The 22,772-nt window shown below is 43.8% G+C and overlaps 1 protein-coding gene across 1 annotated transcript in view; it reads right to left on the reverse strand.

Annotated features, from left to right (window-relative positions):
• Window positions 1-7,870: 7,870 nt before the first annotated feature.
• Window positions 7,871-22,772, reverse strand: part of chrna11 (cholinergic receptor, nicotinic, alpha 11) — a 29,159-nt gene continuing 14,257 nt past the window's right edge. Inside the window, exons 6-10 of the mRNA XM_038972111.1 lie at window positions 19,432-19,599; window positions 19,102-19,296; window positions 17,279-17,365; window positions 16,830-16,939; window positions 7,871-8,596 (exon numbers count right to left, since the gene is read on the reverse strand). Coding sequence (XP_038828039.1) covers window positions 7,871-8,596; window positions 16,830-16,939; window positions 17,279-17,365; window positions 19,102-19,296; window positions 19,432-19,599 — 1,286 coding nt within the window. The remainder of the gene's footprint in view (window positions 8,597-16,829; window positions 16,940-17,278; window positions 17,366-19,101; window positions 19,297-19,431; window positions 19,600-22,772) is intronic.

The following is a 22,772-nucleotide window of genomic DNA, read 5'->3' on the forward strand; positions in this document are numbered from 1 at the left end:
GTAACACAGAATAAAACAATTAATACAAGTGCCATGATGGTAGTGTCTTCACATTACTTATGACCATTTATTCACGTTACTTTGATTACATATTTCAGTTGTGTATATTATCTAATCTCTCTAGACCTGCCTATGTCTGGCAAAATTACAACTTTAGTAGTTCTTCAAAGTAAATAAGGCATACTTTTATGACTGAGTACCAACTATCACTTAGATCAAGTATTTTCATCTAGCGATACGTCATGAAGCAACTGCTCACTATCACTCTGGATCGATCATTCTTCTGTCTCTTATGTAGTATTAGCAAAAGAAACAGACCGAACAAGTAGGCGCGCAATGGATTATGGTCATTGTAGTTAATAACCACGTTTTCTAAGCTAAACTATTTAGAATATTGGCCTGTTGCAAACTACAACTCCCTACTACATCGCACAGTTCGGGCTTGATCTGATTCATCTCTAGAGAAACTACGCAATTGAGCTCAAAGAGAAGAATAAATGGAATTCAAATAATTGAACAGACATCAATTACTTATTTAATAACGAAAATGTCAGTTAATCGCACTAGTGATAAAGGTACTTTTGTCTTCAGTCTGAGTTCAACATTGTTCATGAGCTAATGTTAATTGGTTCTCTTTTTTTCCCATTGATCATGGAAGTCTGAGCTACAATTTAATTCAACCCACGTGCACTTTGAACCCTGACCATCCTAGCTGTTCCAGGTGCCTCTCTCTCCATCTCCATTTCTACCTAAAGAATGATGTTCCGGACTTAATCAATAAAGAATCAGTATAAAAGTCAACTGACCCATGTTTCGGTCTGCCTGAAACTGTCCAACCTTGATTTACGGCCAAACTAGAATACCCTCATTGGCCCACTAAACGCTCACAACCAGCTGGCCACTTAATCTTGTGACCGCAGAGGTTTGGGACAGCTGAATGACAGTCAGCATGGTGAGTGAATGTGGCTTGGCAGGCTTAGTCTATGTCCTGAATGCACTCTGTTCCCTATGGTGCACTGCTTTTGACCAGAGCCATATGGGCCCAAATAGGATGTAGGGTACCATTTTGGACGCATCTTTAGTCAAGGCAGTCCCCAGGTGGGACCAGGCGGGTACGGGCATCAATCGCGGTCCGGAGCAGGTCTCTTCCTCTCATTCTCTCTTCTCTCTCTTTTCTTTCTGTCTCTCTCACTTTGCTTCACATCAGCTCTATCGACCAGCGCTCCCAGCCGATCGGTAATTAAAAGGTATTGATCATCCGCACATCGGGAATATGGTCCGAGGGAAACAGCAAACGGTAGGGGTGGGGGGTTCTGAGAGGCTGTTTTTTTTTTTTTTAAAGGGTGTTGACCTACAAGCCTTGTGTATTTATTCGGTGTGTGTGTGTGTAGTGGATGTTTTTGTGCTATGTAAATGGTGTGTTTGCAGTGTGTGCAGTATTAACGTGTGTGTGTGTGTGTGTGTAACTGGTATATGTCTCCCGCAGGCATGTGTTTGTCTCAAATCGAGCCGTAGGTTTTCATTCCGCCTGTGCTCTGCAGTAATGTATATTTTAATGCAAAATTGCAGCGCCCATTCACACATACTCAAACAGTCTGAGGGGTAATGTTTCCAGCCGGGTACTCTTCAATTGGCCGCCTGGAGAAATGTCTCAGTGTGGAGAGTGCATTGGCTACGCACATGCTCATTAACTGAGAGAGAGAGTGAGAAAACAACTGATTGATTCGAAGCATGCACACACGCATTCCTCTACACACACAAACAACAGCACGGGCACACACACACTCGACTTATCTACTCTTCTTTTTCCATCTGAGTGAACCCAGTAAATTTGAGAGCTCAGAGTGCCAACGCTGCACATTGCCAACTCAAGAGCCTCTGAAAGAGGGAAAGTGAGAGGATCGAAAATAGAGAATTACCCAGTCAGACAGCCTACAGTACAAGAACAGCTGCTATAAGTATAGCCCCTCCATCCGTCTGACACACTGAGTAACACACTGAAGCTCAAACACTGACCACACACCCTGAGAGAGAGGGAGATGTGTATACACACACACACACACACACACACACACTACCGGTCAAAAGTTTCAGGACGACATCAAAACTATGAAATAACACATATGGAATCATGTAGTAACCAAAAAGTGTTAAACAAATCAAAATGTTTTACATTTGAGATTCTTCAAATAGCCACCCTTTGCTTTGCACACTCTTGGCATTCCAGCTGCTTGAGAGAATGCATTTCCAACAATCTTGAAGGAGTTCCCACATATGCTGAGCACTTGTTGGCTGCTTTTCCTTCACTCTGCAGTCCGACTCATCCCAAACCATCTCAATTTGGTTGAGGTCGGGGGATTGTGGAGGCCAGGTCATCTGATGCAGCACTCCATCATTCTCCTTGGTAAAATAGCCCTCACACAGCCGGGAGGTGTGTTGGGTCATTGTCCTGATGAAAAACAAATAATAGTCCTACTAAACCTGAACCAGATGGGATGACGTATCGCTGCAGAATGCTGTGGTAGCCATGCTGGTTAAGTGTGCCTTGAATTCTAAATAAATCACAGACATGTCACCAGCAAAGCACCCCCACACCATAACACCTCCTCCTCCATGCATTACGGTGGGAACCACACATGCACAGATCATCCGTTCACCCACACCGCGTCTCACAAAGACACGGCGGTAGGAACAAAAAATCTCAAATTTGGACTCCACACCAAAGGACAGATTTCGTCTGGTCTAATGTCCATTGCTCGTGTTTCTTGGCCCAAGCAAGTCCCTTCTTATTATTGGTGTCCTTTAGTAGTGGTTTCTTTGCAGCAATCGATCACGAAGGCCTGATTCACAGTCTCCTCTGATCAGTTTATGTTGAGATGTGTCTGTTACTTGAACTCTATGAAGCATTTATTTGGGCGGCAATTTCTGAGGCTGGTAACTCTAATGAACTTATCCTCCGCAGCAGAGGTAACTCTGGGTCTTCCTTTCCTGTGGCAGTCCTCATGAGAGCCAGTTTCATCATAGTGCTGATGGTTTTTGCGACTGCACTTGAAGAAACTTTCAAAGTTCTTGAAATGTTCCGTATTGCCTGAACTTCATGTCTTAAAGTAATGATGAACTGTCGTTTCTTTTTGCTTATTTGAGCTGTTCTTGCCATAATATGGACTTAGCCCTATTTGCTAAAAGACCACCTTCTGTATACCCCCCCTCCTTGTCACAACACAACTGATTGCCTCAAACGCATTAAGGTAAGAAATTCCACAAATTAACTTTCAACAAGGCACACCTGTTAATTGAAATGCATTCCAGGTGACTACCTCATGAAGCTGGTTGAGATAATTCCAAGAGTGTGCAAAGCTGTCATGAAGGCAACGGGTGGCTATTTGAAGATTCTCTAATATAAAATATATTTTGATTTGTTTAACGCTTTGTTGGTTACTACATGATTCTATATGTGTTACGTCATAGTTTTGATGTCTTCACTATTATTCTACAATGTATAAAATTGGTTAACTGCAAGGAAACACGTGTCGTCATCATTGCTTTGCACAAAAAGGGCTTCACAGGCAAGGATATTGCTGCCAGTAAGATTGCACCTAAATCAACCATTTATCGGATCATCAAGAACTTCGAGAGCATTTCAATTGTTGTGAAGAGGGCTTCAGGGCACCCAAGAAAGTCCAGCAAGCGCCAGGACCGTCTTCTAAAGTTGATTCAGCTGCGGGATCGGGGCACCACCTGTACAGAGCTTGCTCAGGAATGGCAGCAGGCAGGTGTGAGTGCATCTGCACGCACGGTGAGGCGAAGACATTTGGAGGATGGCCTGGTGTCAAGAAGGGCAGCAAAGAAGCCACTTCTCTGCAGGAAAAACATCAGGGACACACTGATATTCTGCAAAAGGTACAGGGATTGGACTGCTGAGGACTGGGGTTAAGTGATTTTCTCTGATGAATCCCCTTTACGATTGTTTGGGGCATCCGGAAAAAAGCTTGTCCGGAGAAGACAAGGTGAGCGCTACCATCAGTCCTGTGTCATGCCAACAGTAAAGCATCCTGAGACCATTCATGTGTGGGGTTGCTTCTCAGACAAGGGAGTGGGCTCACTCACAATTTTGCCTAAGAACGCAGCCATGAATAAAGAATGGTACCAACACATCCTCCGAGAGCAACTTCTCCCAACTATCCAGGAACAGTTTGGTGACAAACTATGCCTTTTCCAGCATGATGGAGCACCTTGCAATAAGGCAAAAGTGATAACTAAGTGGCTCGGGGAACAAAACATCGATATTTTGGGTCCACGGCCAGGAAACTCCCCAGACCTTAATCCCATTGAGAACTTGTGGTCAATCCTCAAGAGGTGGGTGGACAAACAAAATCCCACAAATTCTGACAAACTCCAAGCATTGATTATGCAAGAATAGGCTGCCATCAGTCAGGATGTGGCCCAGAAGTTAATGACAGCATGCCAGGGCGGATTGCAGAGGTCTTGAAAAAGAAGGGTCAACACTGCAAATATTGACTCTTTGCATCAACTTCATGTAATTGTCAATAAAAGCCTTTGACACTTATGAAATGCTTGTAATTATACTTCAGTATTCCATAGTAACATCTGACAAAAATATCTAAAGACACTGAAGCAGCAAACTTTGTGGAAATTAATATTTGTGTCATTCTCAAAACTTTCGACCACAACTGTATGTGTTGAACAAAAATATAAACGTAACATGTAACGTGTTGGTCCCTTGTTTCATGAGCTGAAATTTAAAAAAACGGAAATGTTCCATACGTAAATGTTGTGCACAAATTTGTTTATATCCCTGTTTGTGAGCATTTCTCTTTTCCCAAGATAATCGATCAACCTGACAGGTGTGGAATATCAAGAAGCTGATTGAACAGGTGCACAAATAAAAGGCCACTCTTAAATGTGCAGTTTTGTCACACACCATGCCACAGATTCTTCAAGTTTTGAGGGAGCGTGTAATTGGCATGCTGACAGCAGGATATGTCCACCAGAGCTGTTGCCAGAATTTTATTTAAATTTCTCTACCATAAGCCACCTCCAAAGTCGTTTTTGAGAATTTGGCAGTACATCCAAACGGCCTCACAACCGCAGACCACGTGTAACCATGCCCGCCCAGGACTTCCACATCCAGCTTCTTCACCTGCGGGATCATCTGAGACCAGCCACCTGGACAGCTGATGAAACTGAGGAGTATTTCTGTCTGTATTAAAGCCCTTTTGTGGGGAAAAACTCATTCTGATTGGCTGGGCCTAGCTCCCCAGTGGGTGGGCCTATGCCCTCCCACCCATGGCTGTGCCTTTGCTCAGTCATGTGAAATCCATAGATTAGGGCCTAATGTATTTAAATTGACTGATTGCCTTATATGAACTGTAACTCAGTAAAATCATTGACATTTTGTTGCATGTTGCGTTTATATTTTTGTTCAGTATAATTTCCTGCAACGATATGTATTTTCGACATGGATAATGCTGTTCTTTTGCTCAAACAATAACAAAATGAATACTGCTAAATTAATTGGTTTTGAAAATTTCAATTCTCCCTGACTGTCTAGCTTTTATTTAAGTGATTTATTAGTTCTCAGTTTATATAATACAAAATATATACGTCCATTATGTTTTTTACATACTTTATATCTGGTTTTAGTCGTTTTAAGTTTACATTGTTTGGCATTAGGCGACCCCAAAAAAACGCTTATCCTTTTGCATTGTAATATACCACATATTTTGCATTGTGGTGTATTGCAGTGTTTCCCAACCCTGGTCCTCGAGTACCCCCAAAAGTACACAGTTTCGTTGTTGCCCTTGACAAACACACCTCATTCAGGGCTTGATGATTAGTTGACAAGTTTAATCAGGTGTGCTTGCCCTGGGTTACAATAAACAATTGTACTGTTGGGGGGGGGTACTCGAGGACCAGGGTTGGGAAACACTAGTGTGTTATGTGACTGAGTTATGCTTTGTCGAGCGGCTATCCCTCTGGTCATCTCATAAATTCAGAGAATTACCGAGCATGGCCTCTCTCCTCCGTTAACTCTCCTTCCCTCTCTTCCTGGACATGTGATCAATTAAAACCCTGTCCGGCGCGCGCTGCGTGTCAGCACTTTCTCTGCCCCTCTGTCATTTTTCTCTTATGTATATCAGCACCAGTGTCCATTCAGGAAAGGAAGGCAAGGATAGTTTAAAAAAAATGTATTTGGGGATGAGAAATATTTCTATACTTGTGTTTGTGCCAGAGAAAGTCAGTCCGCCTATTCCCAACTTGAAGTTTTCCCTGAAGGGAGGAGATCTGTCAGTTTATAGAGAGAAAGAGATGGAGCGAGAGATGTGAGATCTTCCAGGAGCTCTCTGTGGTCTTTAAAATAACTATAGGAAATATATTTTAGTATCTATACATTGAATTTGGAAATAATTAAAATATCGAAAAAATTCCTACTCCTATAAATGATCAACCATATTGTGTAATATAAAAATGTGACAATTGTGTCATTTAAATCAAGTCATTTGTGTGTTCATCTTGAGGTTTGAGGCTCACTCTTTCCTTCACGTTCCTCACATACAGTATATTATAGGAAAAATACTCAAATGATGGTATTGTTTTCATTAGTCTACTGTTAATACAGCCCCGAATGTTTTTGGATGTCAGCAGTTGACTTTTCAACATATTGGACTTTCAAGAAAATCCTATATCTTGAAAACTTGACTGCTGACATGCAAAAACATTTTGAGACTATGTCAACAGTAGACTAATTAAAGGTAATACCAAAAGACCACTTAAAAGTTTTTGAGTGGTATTTTCCTTTAAGCTTTCACTTTGGAACCAATGAGATAAGCCTTCTCTATCAGGACCTGCCAAATTCTATTAAGTGACTTTTTGATGGGTCATTATTGGATCAACCCTCCACTGTAACACAATTACTGGCAATTATACTGACGATTACGCCGTAATGCAGTTGCCCAATCACAAGCAGTGCTGCACACTGAAGGAGATTGGTAGACACTGGCAACCCACTGACAGATCAGGCCTGGGGAAGGAAATGGGACTTCATTTAGTGCTTCAACCGATCGAAAAATACCCCATGTTATTTAAGACCTTGCAATTTGATGCCCATGAAACAAATGAGACAGAATCTGATGTGTTCTTCTGTTTATCCCGGAGATCTAAGTGTTCGCTTTAACACTGCCCAGTTCAGTTTGTTGGACCTTCCCTCCTTCGCTGTCACCATAGAATACCTCTGTCTGTTCACACACTCATTCCTTGTTGTCTCTCCTTGTAAAAGTCACTCTCCCCCTCCTTCCCGGTCCCCCCTTTCAGTAAATGATGCCGTCTTTCTTTGCCTTTTCTGGGACTTGAGAGTGAAGGGTTATCTTCTCTCTGCCAGTAAATCAAACAGCCCTATATATCTGTATGTTCCTCTCTCTCGCTCTCTCGCCCTCTCTCTCTCTAGGGACTGCAATCTTCCCAATCTCAGGTTGAATTATCCCATACTCCACTTTTCTAATTGCCCGTCCTGCTCACCTTCACTTCTTATAGGTCTTTGAGAAAGCCTTATAGTTCAATACAATTGACTTCACCCTCTACAGTCCTTGACTGGATTTTTTGGATTCTTCTCCCATTAACTCATCCCTCCCCATCCTGTTCCATTTCATCAGAGGTCCTTGATAGACTTCAATAGACCATCTTGAGATGTACTATAGGCATCTCCAAAGAACCCCCTTCATCTTGACAGGAGGGTCTGTTGTCCCCGACAATAGCCCTCTTAGACTGAGCCCCAAATCATTCCACATCCTTTCTCCACCCCAGTTCTCTTCTCACTCTTAATATCTCCTCCTCTGCCCCATCCTCTTCTTCCTCAGAAGAAGTCCTTGGAGGCAGCCTCCACAAAGTTGGGAGCGGACATGAGGATGGCGATGGTGCAGATGATGTTGAACACACTGAAGGCCACCAGGCAGAGCCGGTCGATTACTGCTGCCGCAAACTTCCACTGGTCAGCCACGCTCTCCGTCTCATCCTGCTCACGGAAGCGGTCCGCCATGTAACGCACTTCCTCCAGAATAGCCTGGAGCTGAGGGTCGCCTATACGCCCTGCTGAGTACTGTCCTCCACTCCCCATTCCGAAGACTCCGCCGCTGGAAATGGTGCTAGGGCAGCCCACGGTGTCCGGGATGGGGGGTGGCGGAGGGCTGCAAAATGGTGGGGGCAGATGGGGAGGGGGACTGCCTGCTACTCGAGGAGGCCCGGCCGAGATGCTGTAATTCTGGATGTGATCTGGGAGCAGTGGGGGGTCGTCCAGATTCTGGAAGCCAATGTAGAGCAGGTTTCCATTGTTGTTGGCACTGGACTGGGCGTGAAGATGGGGATGACCCAAGTGCTGGGGGCCAGCCTGGAGAGGGACCAGGTTCTGGGGGTGGAGCGGGTGGAGTGTGGGGTCTGGAGGGTTAGGGATGCTACCGCTCTGGGAGCTTGAGGAGCAGCGCCGTAGGTGGGGGGCGCAGGGTGGTCGCTCTGGGTCATCACTCTCCCCTGGGCGCTTCATACGTAGGAACCATGCTACCCACTGCAGTAGGACCACATTAACCTGAAATGAAGAGAAAGGAGAATCAATCAGAGAAGGATGTTATAATATACACTGAGTGTACAAAACATTGAACACCTGCTCTTTCCATGACAGACTAACCAGGTGAAAGCTATGATCCGGTATTGATGTCACTTGTTAAATCCACTTCAACTCAATATTAGGAAGGTGTTCTTAATGTTTTGTACACTCAGTGTAGATACATAGCAAGGGAGGTAAACACATCTAGTGAGGAATACACCTACACCTAAAAAGGGTAGTGCACTTAAATACACTAAGGGGTAAACCTTTCAGCTGGTAAAAGCTTGACACAGTGGGTGGTGTGTGCAGATGCTGGTATATTCAACTTGACCTTTTGTATTCAACGCTACTTTCATGAGCACAAGAATGAGAAAATCACCTAAGGCAGGAAGCCTTTTATATAAAGCTTCATTTAAATTCTAACCGTGGAATTAAAGTTAGACACAGGCATTTGTCTCCCCCTTAGGGATATTTTATCCCTTTTATATCTAGACAAAAAGCTGTCTTTATACAGTCTTTTTTTTTTTATCTGAAAGCGGTAGGGGGTCAAAAACGCTGTACATTAAAACCCGCCAATAGTCATTGTTGCGGTATTTTCTTTAAAAATTCTGCCTACGGCTCTGTGAAAACCGGGACGTTCAACAAGTCCCAGCTTTGGGACAACCAATCACAAAACTTCAAAGTAATACTTTGGCATGTATTCTGTCCATCCACTTGCTCTTCATCGCTCGATAAATTCACTCGTAATTTCTCCTCGCATGTTAAATCAGTTGGTGTAGACGTTTTCTAGCAAGCTATCAATGTGCATATAATGTCTAACAAGTGGAGAGAGGCTAGGAAAACAAGATGAAATGCCGATCTGCGTTCTGAATGAGTTACAGCAGATCATCTGTCCACCGCAACTTTTTTGAGGACACAAACACACACAAGTCCACTGCTATCTTGGTTTAACTATCTAATGTTATCTAAATGTAATAATGATTAAATAGGCTACATTTCTTTAAATGGACAATTCTGTGAACTGTCTTGTGCAAGTTTTAAATTGACACACTACCTGTTAGCAAAGGTGACAGATGGAGATGATTTGCAGGAATTCGTAGTATTGCATGATGTCTACAGTGCATTCGGAAAGTGTTCAGACCCCTTGACTTTTTCCATAGTTTGTTACGTTATAGCCTTTGATTAAATTGTGTTTCTCTCATCAATTTTATAATGTCTACACACACTACCCCATAATGACAAGGTAAAAACAGGTTTTTAGACAATAAAAAACGTAAATATCATAAGTATTCAGACCCTTTACTCTACTTTGTTGAAGCACCTTTGGCAGCGATAAGTCTTCTTGGGTGTGACGCTACAATCTTGGCACACCTGTATTTTGGGAATTTCTCCTATTCTTCTCTGCAGATCCTCTCAAGCTCGGTCAGGTTGGATGGGGAGCGTCGCTGCACAGCTATTTTCAGGTCTCTCCAGAGATGTTTGATCGGGTTCAAGTCTGAACTCTGGCTGGGCCACTTAAAGACATTCGGGGACTTGTCCTGAAGCCACTCCTGCATTGTCTTAGCTGTGTGCTTAGGGTAGTTGTCCTATTGGAACGTGAACCTTTACCCTAATCTGAGGTCCTGAGCGCTCTGGAGCAGGTTTTCATCAAGGATCTCTCTGTACATTGGATATGGATATTCAGCTAGCGGGATACACGCTGCACCGGCAGGATAGAACAGCACAGTAAGATGAGGGGGGCGGTCTGTGCATATTTGTAAACAACAGCTGGTGCACGAAATCTAAGGAAGTCTCTAGATTTTGCTTGCCTGAAGTAGAGTATATTGTGATAAATTGCAGGCCACACTACTTGCCTAGAGAGTTCTCAGCTATACTTTTCGTGGCTGTTTATTTACCACCACAGACAGATGCTGGCACTAAGAACGCACTCAGTCAGCTGTATAAGGAAATAAGCAAACAGGAAACCACTCACCCAGAGGCGGCGCTCCTAGTGGCCGGAGACTTTAATGCAGGGAAACTTAAATCAGTTTTACCAAATCTCTATCAACATGTTAAATGTGCAACCAGAGGGGAAAAATTCTAGATCACCTGTACTCCACACACAGAGACGCGTACAAAGCTCTCCCTCGCCCTCCATTTGGTAAATCCGACCACAACTCTATCCTCCTGATTCCTGCTTACAAGCAAAAATTAAAGCAGGAAGCACCAGTGACTCTGTCTATAAAAAAATGGTCAGATGAAGCAGATGCTAAACTACAGGACTGCTTTGCTATCACAGACTGGAACATGTTCCGGGATTCTTCCGATGACATTGAGGAATACACCACATCAGTCACTGGCTTTATCAATAAGTGCATCGAGGACGTCGTCCCCACAGTGACTGTACGTACATACCCCAAACAGAAGCCATGGATTACAGGCAACATTCGCACTGAGCTAAAGGGTAGAGCTGCCGCTTTCAAGGTGCGGGACTCTAACCCGGAAGCTTACAAGGAATCCCGCTATGCCCTGTGACGAACCATCAAACAGGCAAAGCGTCAATACAAGGCTAAGATTGAATCATACTACACTGGCTCCGACGCTCGTCGGATGTGGCAGGGCTTGCAAACTATTACAGACTACAAAGGGAACCACAGCCGCGAGCTGCCCAGTGACACGAGCCTACCAGACGAGCTAAATCACTTCTATGCTCGCTTCAAGGCAAGCAACACTGAGGCATGCATGAGAGCATCAGCTGCTCCGGACGACTGTGTGATCACGCTCTCCGTAGCCGACGTGAGTAAGACCTTTAAACAGGTCAACATACACAAGGCTGCAGAACCGGATGGATTACCAGGACGTGTGCTCCGGGCATGTGCTGACCAACTGGCAGGTGTCTTCACTGACATTTTCAACATGTCCCTGATTGAGTCTGTAATACCAAAATATTTCAAGCAGACCACCATAGTCCCTGTGCCCAAGAACACAAAGGCAACCTGCCTAAATGACTACAGACCCGTAGCACGCACGTCCGTAGCCATGAAGTGCTTTGAAAGGCTGGTAATGGCTCACATCAACACCATTATCCCAGAAAGCCTAGACCCACTCCAATTTGCATACCGCCCAAACAGATCCACAGATGATGCAATCTCTATTGCACTCCACACTGCCCTTTCCCACCTGGACAAAAGGAACACCTATGTGAGAATGCTGTTCATTGACTACAGCTCAGCGTTCAACACCATAGTATCCTCAAAGCTAAGGAACCTGGGACTAAACACCTCCCTCTGCAACTGGATCCTGGACTTCCTGACAGGCCGCCCCCAGGTGGTGAGGGTAGGTAGCAACACGTCTGCCACGCTGATCCTCAACACAGGAGCTCCCCAGGGGTGCGTGCTCAGTCCCCTCCTGTACTCCCTGTTCACCCACGACTGCATGGCCAGGCATGACTCCAACACCATCATTAAGTTTGCTGACGACACAACAGTGGTAGGCCTGATCACCGACAACGACGAGACAGCCTATAGGGAGGAGGTCAGAGATCTGGCCGGGTGGTGCCAGAATAACAACCTATCCCTCAACGTAACCAAGACTAAGGAGATGATTGTGGACTACAGGAAAAGGAGCACGGAGCACGTCCCCATTCTCATCACCGGGGCTTTAGTGGAGCAGGTTGAGAGCTTCAAATTCCTTGGTGTCCACATCAACAACAAACTAGATTGGTCCAAACACACCAAGACAGTCGTGAAGAGGGCACGACAAAGCCTATTCACCCTCAGGAAACTAAAAGGATTTGGCATGGGTCCTGAGATCCTCAAAAGGTTCTACAGCTGCAACATCGAGAGCATCCTGACCGGTTGCATCACTGCCTGGTACGGCAATTGCTCGGCCTCCGACCGCAAGGCACTTCAGAGGGTGGTGCGTACTGCCCAGTACATCACTGGGGCAAAGCTGCCTGCCATCCAGGACCTCTACACCAGGCGGTGTCAGAGGAAGGCCCTAAAAATTGTCAAAGACCCCAGCCACCCCAGTCATAGGCTGTTCTCTCTACTACTGCATGGCAAGCGGTACCGGCATGCCAAGTCTAGGACAAAAAGGCTTCTCAACAGTTTTTACCCCCAAGCCATAAGACTCCTGAACAGGTAACCAAATGGTTACCCGGACTATTTGCATTGTGTGCCCCCCCCAACCCCTCTTTTAAGCTGCTGCTACTCTCTGTTCATCATATATGCACGATACCTACATGTACATACTACCTCAATAAGCCTGACTAACAGGTGTCTGTATATAGCCTTGCTACTCTTTTTTCAAATGTCTTTTTACTGTTGTTTTATTTCTTTATTTCTTTACACACATACCTTTTTTTCCCACACCATTGGTTAGAGCCTGTAAGTAAGCATTTCACTGTAAGGTCTACACCTGTTGTATTCGGCGCACGTGACAAATAAACTTTGATTTGATTTGACATTGCGATTAATCTTTCCCTCAAACCTGAATAGTCTCCCAGTCCCTGCCGCGGAAAAACATCCCCACAGAATGAGTTTTCCACCACCATGCTTCATCATAGGGATGGTGCCAGGTTTCCTCTAGACGTGAAGATTGGCATTCAGGCAAAATACTTCCATTTTGGTTTCATCAGACCAGAGAATCTTGTTTCTCATGGTCTGAGAGTCCGGTTTTCACTTTGTCATTGTGGGGTATTGTGTGTAGGATGATGAGGAATATTTTTATTTTAATCCATTTTAGAATAAGGCTGTAACGTAACAAAATGTGGAAAAAGTCAAGGGGTCTGAATACTTTCCGAATGCACTGTACTTTGACGCTAAATAGCATTTTCGAATCTGAGTAAATAGAGCCGCGAATATATTGATAAAGTCAACTCCGAGAGAGATTTACATGATTATCAAAACGCCAGGGTAAGCCTACATGAAACACAGCCCTTATTTTAAGTGTTTCTAAAATCCCCAATTGGAAAAATGAATGGTGGGGAAATGATTGGAACCATTTCCCCATTTGAACGCTAGGTTTTATGGGTATTATGACACCTCCACTGTGGGCCTCTATAGTGTCTGTTGTTGTTGTGCAATTATTAACATTGCCGTTCGATGCCCTTCTCTGAACCACCATCATTTACGTTGCTAATTGGCCAGCTGACTACCCAAAGTGGGCCATTTATCAGTGGGAAGACCTTGCAGATTGCACCAATCTATAAAGCATCTTCAACCCATCCATTCTCCTTCACCGAAACCCATTCTCTGAGTTGATGACATCAATAAATCTGTAAATGCCGTATCTGCCAAACAGGGGAAGCTGAGATATGCATTTGGAAAAGCTTCAAGGTATTGCACAAAGTGAGAGACTGAGATAAGGCTAGAAACTACATCAAACACAAGCCTACAGACCCAGTGTATTATTGGGTCCAACCGAAAGGTATGGTACTGTTGATGCGAACTTGGACAGACTGCAAGGAAGTGAGGAGATACAGTGGGGAGAACAAGTATTTGATACACTGCCGATTTTGCAGGTTTTCCTACTTACAAAGCATGTAGAGGTCTGTAATTTTTATCATAGGTACACTTCAACTGTGAGAGACGGAATCTAAAACGAAAATCCAGAAAATCACATTGTATGATTTTTAAGTAATTAATTTGCATTTTATTGCATGACATAAGTATTTGATACATCAGAAAAGCAGAACTTAATATTTGGTACAGAAACCTTTGTTTGCAATTAGAGAGATCATACGTTTCCTGTAGTTCTTGACCAGGTTTGCACACACTGCAGCAGGGATTTTGGCCCACTCCTCCATACAGACCTTCTCCAGATCCTTCAGGTTTCGGGGCTGTCGCTGGGCAATACGGACTTTCAGCTCCCTCCAAAGATTTTCTATTGGGTTCAGGTCTGGAGACTGGCTAGGCCACTCCAGGACCTTGAAATGCTTCTTACGGAGCCACTCCTTAGTTGCCCTGGCTGTGTGTTTCGGGTCATTGTCATGCTGGAAGACCCAGCCACGACCGATCTTCAATGCTCTTACTGAGGGAAGGAGGTTGTTGGCCAAGATCTCGCGATACATGGCCCCATCCATCCTCCCCTCAATACGGTGCAGTCGTCCTGTCCCCTTTGCAGAAAAGCATTCTTTGGGGATGATGTTTCCACCTCCATGCTTCACGGTTGGGATGGTGTTCTTGGGGTTGTACTCATCCTTCTTCTTCCTCCAAACACGGCGAGTGGAGTTTAGACCAAAAAGCTCTATTTTTGTCTCATCAGACCACATGACCTTCTCCCATTCCTCCTCTGGATCATCCAGATGGTCATTGGCAAACTTCAGACGGGCCTGGACATGCGCTGGCTTGAGCAGGGGGACCTTGCGTGCGCTGCAGGATTTTAATCCATGATGGCGTAGTGTGTTACTAATGGTTTTCTTTGAGACTGTGGTCCCAGCTCTCTTCAGGTCATTGACCAGGTCCTGCCGTGTAGTTCTGGGCTGATCCCTCACCTTCCTCACGATCATTGATGCCCCACGAGGTGAGATCTTGCATGGAGCCCCAGACCGAGGGTGATTGACCGTCATCTTCAACTTCTTCCATTTTCGAATAATTGCGCCAACAGTTGTTGCCTTCTCACCAAGCTGCTTGCCTATTGTCCTGTAGCCCATCCCAGCCTTGTGCAGGTCTACAATTTTATCCCTGATGTCCTTACACAGCTCTCTGGTCTTGACCATTGTGGAGAGGTTGGAGTCTGTTTGATTGAGTGTGTGGACAGGTGTCTTTTATACAGGTAACGAGTTCAAACAGGTGCAGTTAATACAGGTAATGAGTGGAGAACAGGAGGGTTCTTAAAGAAAAACTAACAGGTCTGAGAGCCAAAATTCTTACTGGTTGGTAGGTGACCAAATACTTATGTCATGCAATAAAATGCAAATTAATTACTTAAAAATCATACAATGTGATTTTCTGGATTCTTGTTTTAGATTCCGTCTCTCACAGTTGAAGTGTACCTATGATTTAAAAAAAAGTTACAGACCTCTACATGCTTTGTAAGTAGGAAAACCTGCAAAATCGGCAGTGTATCAAATACTTGTTCTCCCCACTGTATATAGTGATTTGTTAGTATAAGTGTTTAGTAGGACAAATACAGAGGGATGTGGAGATTGGAGGGTGAAAAGATGGAGAAAACTATAGAAAGAGGCGTTGAAAGAATAATCTACGACAGTTGGAGTGAAGGGCAGATAAAGAGGGTAGCAATTAAGGGGTCAAAGGTAGCATGGCGGCAAGTATTGCATCAGTAATTTTTGAATTGGGGTGGCATTTGCGCCTCTCGCCTTTGCAACCATTAAAAAAAAACACTTTGAAATGACAAATAGTTGCACATCACATCATTCTGTTTTTAAATGAACTATTTATCAATGATAAACTACAATGCAAGTTCTTTATACTGCATAAAAATGTATGTTTATACATTGTTTGAAGCAAATTGTTTAAAGCAAATTGGCTTGTCCCACTAGTGATGAGTATTGTTGTAGTGACATGTTTTTGAGATTTAGAGATATCTATCGATTATTTAGAAGGCTAGAAAGTAAATAAACGTTGTAAAGTTTAAAAATGTTATGTCAATGTTACCTGCTTGTAAAACACTCATTACAAAGATATAAATGGACCTTAAGCATTCCCTCCCTTTAATGTCTTACATTTGAGGACTCCATTGATCATTTTGTGTGTCTAAATACAAAGTGTCATTGGTGTTACTCAATTTAAATGAAGAAAAATTGTGAGCAAAATGATTAATCATATTACTCTGATAAAAACATTTTTAAGTGTGTCTAATTACAAAGTGTCATTGGTGTTACTCAATTTCAAAGAAGAAAAATTGTGAGCAAAATGATTAATCATATTACTTTGATAAAAACATTGTAGCATTGTGATATACCAGGAGACCAGCCACGGAGGGATTGGTGGGTGAGCACATAGAGCGAAGCGTGGCGTGTTTTCCTATGGGAAATGCTAAATAGTTAGTCATGACTGGTGGTAGGCTAGCGGTTAAGAGCGTTGGGCCAGTAACCAAAAGGTCTCTGGTTCGAATCCCTGAGCCGACTAGGTAAAAAAAATCTGTCTGTGCCCTTGAGCAAGACACTTAACCCTAATTGCTCCTGTAAGTTTTTCTGGATAAGAGCATCTGCTAAATTACTAAAAATGTAACTGTCTTTGGCTGGAGTAGACAGCATGAGCTCTGGCCTTACCCATTTGGGCATCTGTCCTCCGTTTGGGTCGTGGTGATGATACTGCAGCACCACCGTTGTAGCTATGACTGACATCCCAACAATGATCATAGTACTGGCAAAGTACTGTCCTGAAAGGTGGGCAAAAAAGCAGGAAAGAGACAAAACAATTAGAGTAGAGAGAGGAAGCCATTTGTAATAACAATGCTAACAGTGGTTCTTGCTGATCATGACTTGTCATTTTTCTTGGGCTTTATAGTGAGCTGCATTTGTGTTTTAGTAGCCATCTGTCTGGCTGCAGGGAGCTCACCGTACCTAATTTCCAGCAGCGAATCTTTCAGATTTATTTAGCCAATTACATTTAAGGACAACCAGATGGTTAGATCACCAGGGCCTGACAAACATTTGGGACAATTATTTCAAGCACACATACATTCTAGACTCTAACACGCGTATAAGAACACACACACCTATAAGAGGGATGGAATCTGAAGTAGCTGGCATGATCTCTGCCACCAGCAACATGAAGACAGTGAGAGAGAGCAGCACAGTGATACCTGAAAAGAGAGAGGAAGATATTGAAAATGTATAAAACAGTGAGTGGATGCTGAGCACCGTCTCCATTCTAACTGACTAGGCTCTTGGGTTTTGAAATACTCAGGGCAACTATAACACACACTACTCGCCACACTTATCACACATTTATCAACATCAGTGCGTCAATTAGTTTTGATCTCGGTCCAGCCTACAGAAATCCACATTTGTAATGATAAACTTTCTTATAGGCATCTCGTTTGGCAAATACTTTATGGTCTCTACCAATCAAGCCAATGGTTATTGATTTCAATTGAATTGAATATGATTCGATTTGGTTCGATCTGATGCAAATTGCAAAGTGTGACAGAGTAATGTACCCAAAGTGAAATTACTTTACTACATTCCTCTTCTTCAATTGCCCTTAGTAGAGCCTTACTTCTAACCCACACATATGCTTACCCTATATTAGCAATCCATCTACCCCGGCTGTCTCTGCCCCCCCCCCCAACTCCCTCCCTTCTCCATCTTCATTCATCAGATTTAATCTTCATCTCCTCCCATTACCTCTGTCCCACTTTTTTTTAAACCCACATTTTACAAGTGCTTTCTTGGCATAACTGGTGCCGTCCAGAAGCAAGCCGATAAAACAAACATCTGTCAAGTGAGTCAGTCCTGTTCGCTCATTAGATAAAACGAATGTCCCTTCAAGGGTTGAGAGGAAATCAGAAAATCACTTTTAAGAATGTCACAGTAAGAAATGGACAGTGGCTTTCATTTAAGCAATATGCTTATCTTGGCTAGCCTGGTTGATACCAAACTCCAAGTCCTCCTTACTTCAGCGGCTGGGGAGGCTCCTTTGATGTTGTTGGCACAATCAATGCGTTTCAAATGCCACCCTATTCCCCATATAGTGCACTACTTTTGGCCAGAGCCCTGGTCAAAAGTAGTAGACTATAAAGGGAATAAGATGCCATTTGGGATGCAGATAGAGCCTCAATAATGAAGGTTGCTGTGCTTTTACACTGGTTTGTTCCACTCTCCATCTCTCTCGCTGTAACACCCCCACACACAAATAGGCTGTGAGCACTGACCCCTTGCTTTACAACTGTTTGTTTTCAAATCCAGATAGCAAGAGTTTTCAATGCCCCTCGGGTAATTTTGGGGGGGTAATAACCAATCAGTGCCAAAGCACAAAGCTGGAAGCATTTCTACCCTTATCATGAGACTCGATTTAGAGTTTAAAAAACAGCCTCTCCACACTATGATAGGTATTGGGTACATAGCTTGTGTTGTACAACATAACCTGGTATCAGCCAGGCTGTTCATCAAGCATGGTGTCAAGCTGAATTCCTGGAAGGCTGTGTGTATGCTCTCACCCCCTAATCAATTCCTGGGCTTAATTACATCAATATGTTAATTGGCTGTGGTGTGTAATACAATGCAGTGTAATGCATCCTCAAATTAGGTTAAAACGTTTTACATCCCCAAAGTTCTTCTAGGTCTTCTTTGTTTTCCTCCACTTTTTAGTTTTTTCTAGAATCAATCTACTCTCCCTCCCCTGTCATCTTTTCTTCCCCGTCACCATTATTCCCCCACATCCTTTTCTTATTCCTCCCTATACTCTCTAATTAATTTCCTCTTCTCCTCTCCATGCTGCTGTCCACCATCCTCTCATCCTCTCCTCTCTATGTTCCTTCTAGAAAAATAAGGTTAGTCTATTCTATCACTCTTGGATCATGTTCTCCTCTCTGCTCACCCAGAGAGATCTTCTCTCCAGAGTCGGCAGGCAGTAGGAAGATAAGCAGGGTCATGGAGGATAGCAGCACACAGGGGATGAGCAAGTTTAGAGCGTAGTAGAGAGTGCGCCGGCGGATGGTCACAACGAACGTCACGTCAGGGTAGGGCTCCTTACAACAGTCATAGAACACCTCGCTACGAGTACCTGGCACTCCTTGAGAGAGAGAGAGAAAGAAAATCAAAAAAAGAGTAAAGGAGAGAATAAATCTTTTTTTATAAAAGTTGAGTTGACACTGAAGTTGAGAAATTGATAACAGAAATTTAGGAGGGCAATTCCAACCCCACTGACCCACTAGGTCCCACTCCCCGTTGGACATGTACCCGGAGATGTCGGCCTCGTTCATTTGTAGGTCCATCAGCCAGCCATCGTACGTCCACGAGCCAAACTTCATCTCACACTTTTGGATGTCGAAGGGGAACCAACGTACGTCCACGTTACATGTGCTCATGAAAATCCCTGACAGACGTGGGAAGAGATCGATTAAAAGGGAGGCAAAGAGTGAAGTATAAGAAGTATAGACACTTTCCTTTCGCACGAGGCAATTTGAAGAAAGAATGAGAGACATTTGACTTTTGGTCCACATATACTCTTTAAGAAAATATGTACTTTGCATATACAGTTGTGGTCAAAAGTTTTGAGAATGACACAAATATTAATTTCCACAAAGTTTGCTGCTTCAGCGTCTTTAGATATTTTTGTCAGATGTTACTATGGAATACTGAAGTATAATTACAAGCATTTCATAAGTGTCAAAGGCTTTTATTGACAATTACATGAAGTTGATGCAAAGAATCAATATTTGCAGTGTTGACCCTTCTTTTTCAAGACCTCTGCAATCCGCCCTGGCATGCTGTCAATTAACTTCTTTACCACATCCTGACTGATGGCAGCCCATTCTTGCATAATCAATGCTTGGAGTTTGTCAGAATTTGTGGGATTTTGTTTGTCTACCCGCCTCTTGAGGATTGACCACAAGTTCTCAATGGGATTAAGGTCTGGGGAGTTTCCTGGCCGTGGACCCAAAATATTGATGTTTTGTTCCCCGAGCCACTTAGTTATCACTTTTGCCTTATGGCAAGGTGCTCCATCATGCTGGAAAAGGCATTGTTCGTCACCAAACTGTTCCTGGATGGTTGGTAGAAGTTGCTCTCGGAGGATGTGTTGGTACCATTCTTTATTCATGGCTGTGTTCTTAGGCAAAATTGTGAGTGAGCCCACTCCCTTGGCTGAGAAGCAACCCCACACATGAATGGTCTCAGGATGCTTTACCGTTGGCATGACACAGGACTGATGGTAGCGCTCACCTTGTCTTCTCCGGACAAGCTTTTTTCGGAAAGGGGATTCATCAGAGAAAATGACTTTACCCCAGTCCTCAGCAGTCCAATCCCTGTACCTTTTGCAGAATATCAGTGTGTCCCTGATGTTTTTCCTGGAGAGAAGTGGCTTCTTTGCTTCAATGCTTGACACCAGGCCATCCTCCAAAAGTCTTCGACTCACTGTGCGTGCAGATGCACTCACACCTGCCTGCTGCCATTCCTGAGCAAGCTCTGTACTGGTGGTGCCCCGATCCCGCAGCTGAATCATCTTTAGGAGACGGTCCTGGCGCTTGCTGGACTTTCTTGGGCGCCCTGAAGCCTTCTTCACAACAATTGAACCGCTCTCCTTGAAGTTCTTGATGATCCGATAAATGGTTGATTTAGGTGCAATCTTACTGGCAGCAATATCCTTGCCTGTGAAGCCCTTTTTGTGCAAAGCAATGATGACGGCACGTGTTTCCTTGCAGGTAACCATGTTTGACAGAGGAAGAACAATGATTCCAAGCACCACCCTCCTTTTGAAGCTTCCAGTCTGTTATTCAAGCTCAATCAGCATGACAGAGTGATCTCCAGCCTCGTCAACACTCACACCTGTGTTAACGAGAGAATAACATGTCAGCTGGTCCTTTTGTCGCAGGGGTAAAATGCTGTGGAAATGTTTTTTGGGATTCAGTTCATTTGCATGGCAAAGAGGGCCTTTGCAATTAATTGCAATTCATCTGATCACTCTTCATAACATTCTTGAGTATATGCAAATTGCCATCATACAAACTGAGGCAGCAGACTTTGTGAAAATTAATATTTGTGTCATTCTCAAAACTTTTGGCCACGACTGTACAGTGCATTCGGTAAGTATTCAGACCCCTTCACTTTATCCACATTTTGTTACGTTACAGCCGTATTCTAAAATGTATAAAATGTTTTTTTCCTCATCAATCTACATACAACACCCCATAATGACAAAGCGAAAACAGGTTTTTAGAAACAGATACCTTATTTACATAACTTTTCAGACTCTTTGCTTTGAGATTTGAAATTGAGCTCAGGTGCATCCTGTTTCCATTGATCATCCTTGAGATGTTTCTACAACTTGTTTGGATTGATTGGACATGATTTGGAAAGGCACACACCTGTCTATATAAGGTCCCACAGTTGTCAGAGCAAAAACAAGCCATGAGGTTGAAGGAGCTGTCCATAGAGCTCCGAGACAGGATTGTGTCGAGGCACAGATCTGGGGAAGGGTACAAAAAAATTCTGCAGCATTGAAGGTCCCCAAGAATACAGTGGCCTCCATCATTCTTCAACGAAGAAAGTTTGGAACCACCAAGACTTTTCCTAGAGCTGGCCGCCCGGCCAAACTGAGTAATTGGGGGAGAAGGGCCTTGGTCAGGGAGGTGACCAAGAACCCGATGGTCACTCTGACTGAGATCCAGAGTTCCTCTGTGGAGATGGGAGAACCTTCCAGAAGGACAACCATCTCTGCAGCACTCCACCAATCAGGCCTGTATGGTAGAGTGGCCAGATGGAAGCCACTCCTCAGTAAAAGGCACATGACAGCCTGCTTGGAGTTTGCCAAAAGGCACCTAAAGGACTCTCAGACCATGAGAAACAACATTTTGGCCTGAATGCCAAGTCTGGAGAAAACCTGGCACCGTCCCTACGGTGAAGCATGGTGGTGGCAGCATCATGCTGTGGGGGTGTTTTTCAGCGACAAGGACTGGCCAAATGTCCTTGAGTGGCCCTGCCAGAGCCCGGACTTGAACCAGATCGAACATCTCTGGAGAGACCTGAAACTAGCTGTGCAGCAACGCTCCCCATCCAACCTGACAGAGCTTGAGAGGATCCGCAGAGAAGAATGGGAGAAACTTAAGGCTGTAATTGCTGGCAAAGGTGCTTCAACAAAGTACTGAGTAAAGGGTCTGAATACTCCGTTTTTTTAAATGAATTTGCAAACATTTGTAAAAAGCTGTTTTTGCTTTGTCATTATGGAGTGTTGTGTGTAAATTGATGAGGGGGAAAAAAACATTTATTACATTTTTTATTACATTTTAGAATAAGGCTGTAATTTAACAAAATGTGGGAAAATTCAAGGGTTCTGAATACTTTCTGAATGCACTGTATCTTCTTGTTCTGGCACCTATCTTTAAGCATTCTGGAGGAGGGATCAGTACACAGAATAACAGTGCAAGAGTGAATGGCTACGTCTCAATTATCTCTCCTTCTTCCCAAAGTGTGCACTTCACTGATTTGGAAGGAAATGAATGGTGTAAATTCCTTCTAAACTTGCCGCTGCCTCCACCAATCTAATACTTT

The sequence above is a fragment of the Salvelinus namaycush genome, chromosome 32, assembly GCF_016432855.1.
Source record: "Salvelinus namaycush isolate Seneca chromosome 32, SaNama_1.0, whole genome shotgun sequence".
NCBI classification, from domain to species: domain Eukaryota; kingdom Metazoa; phylum Chordata; class Actinopteri; order Salmoniformes; family Salmonidae; genus Salvelinus; species Salvelinus namaycush.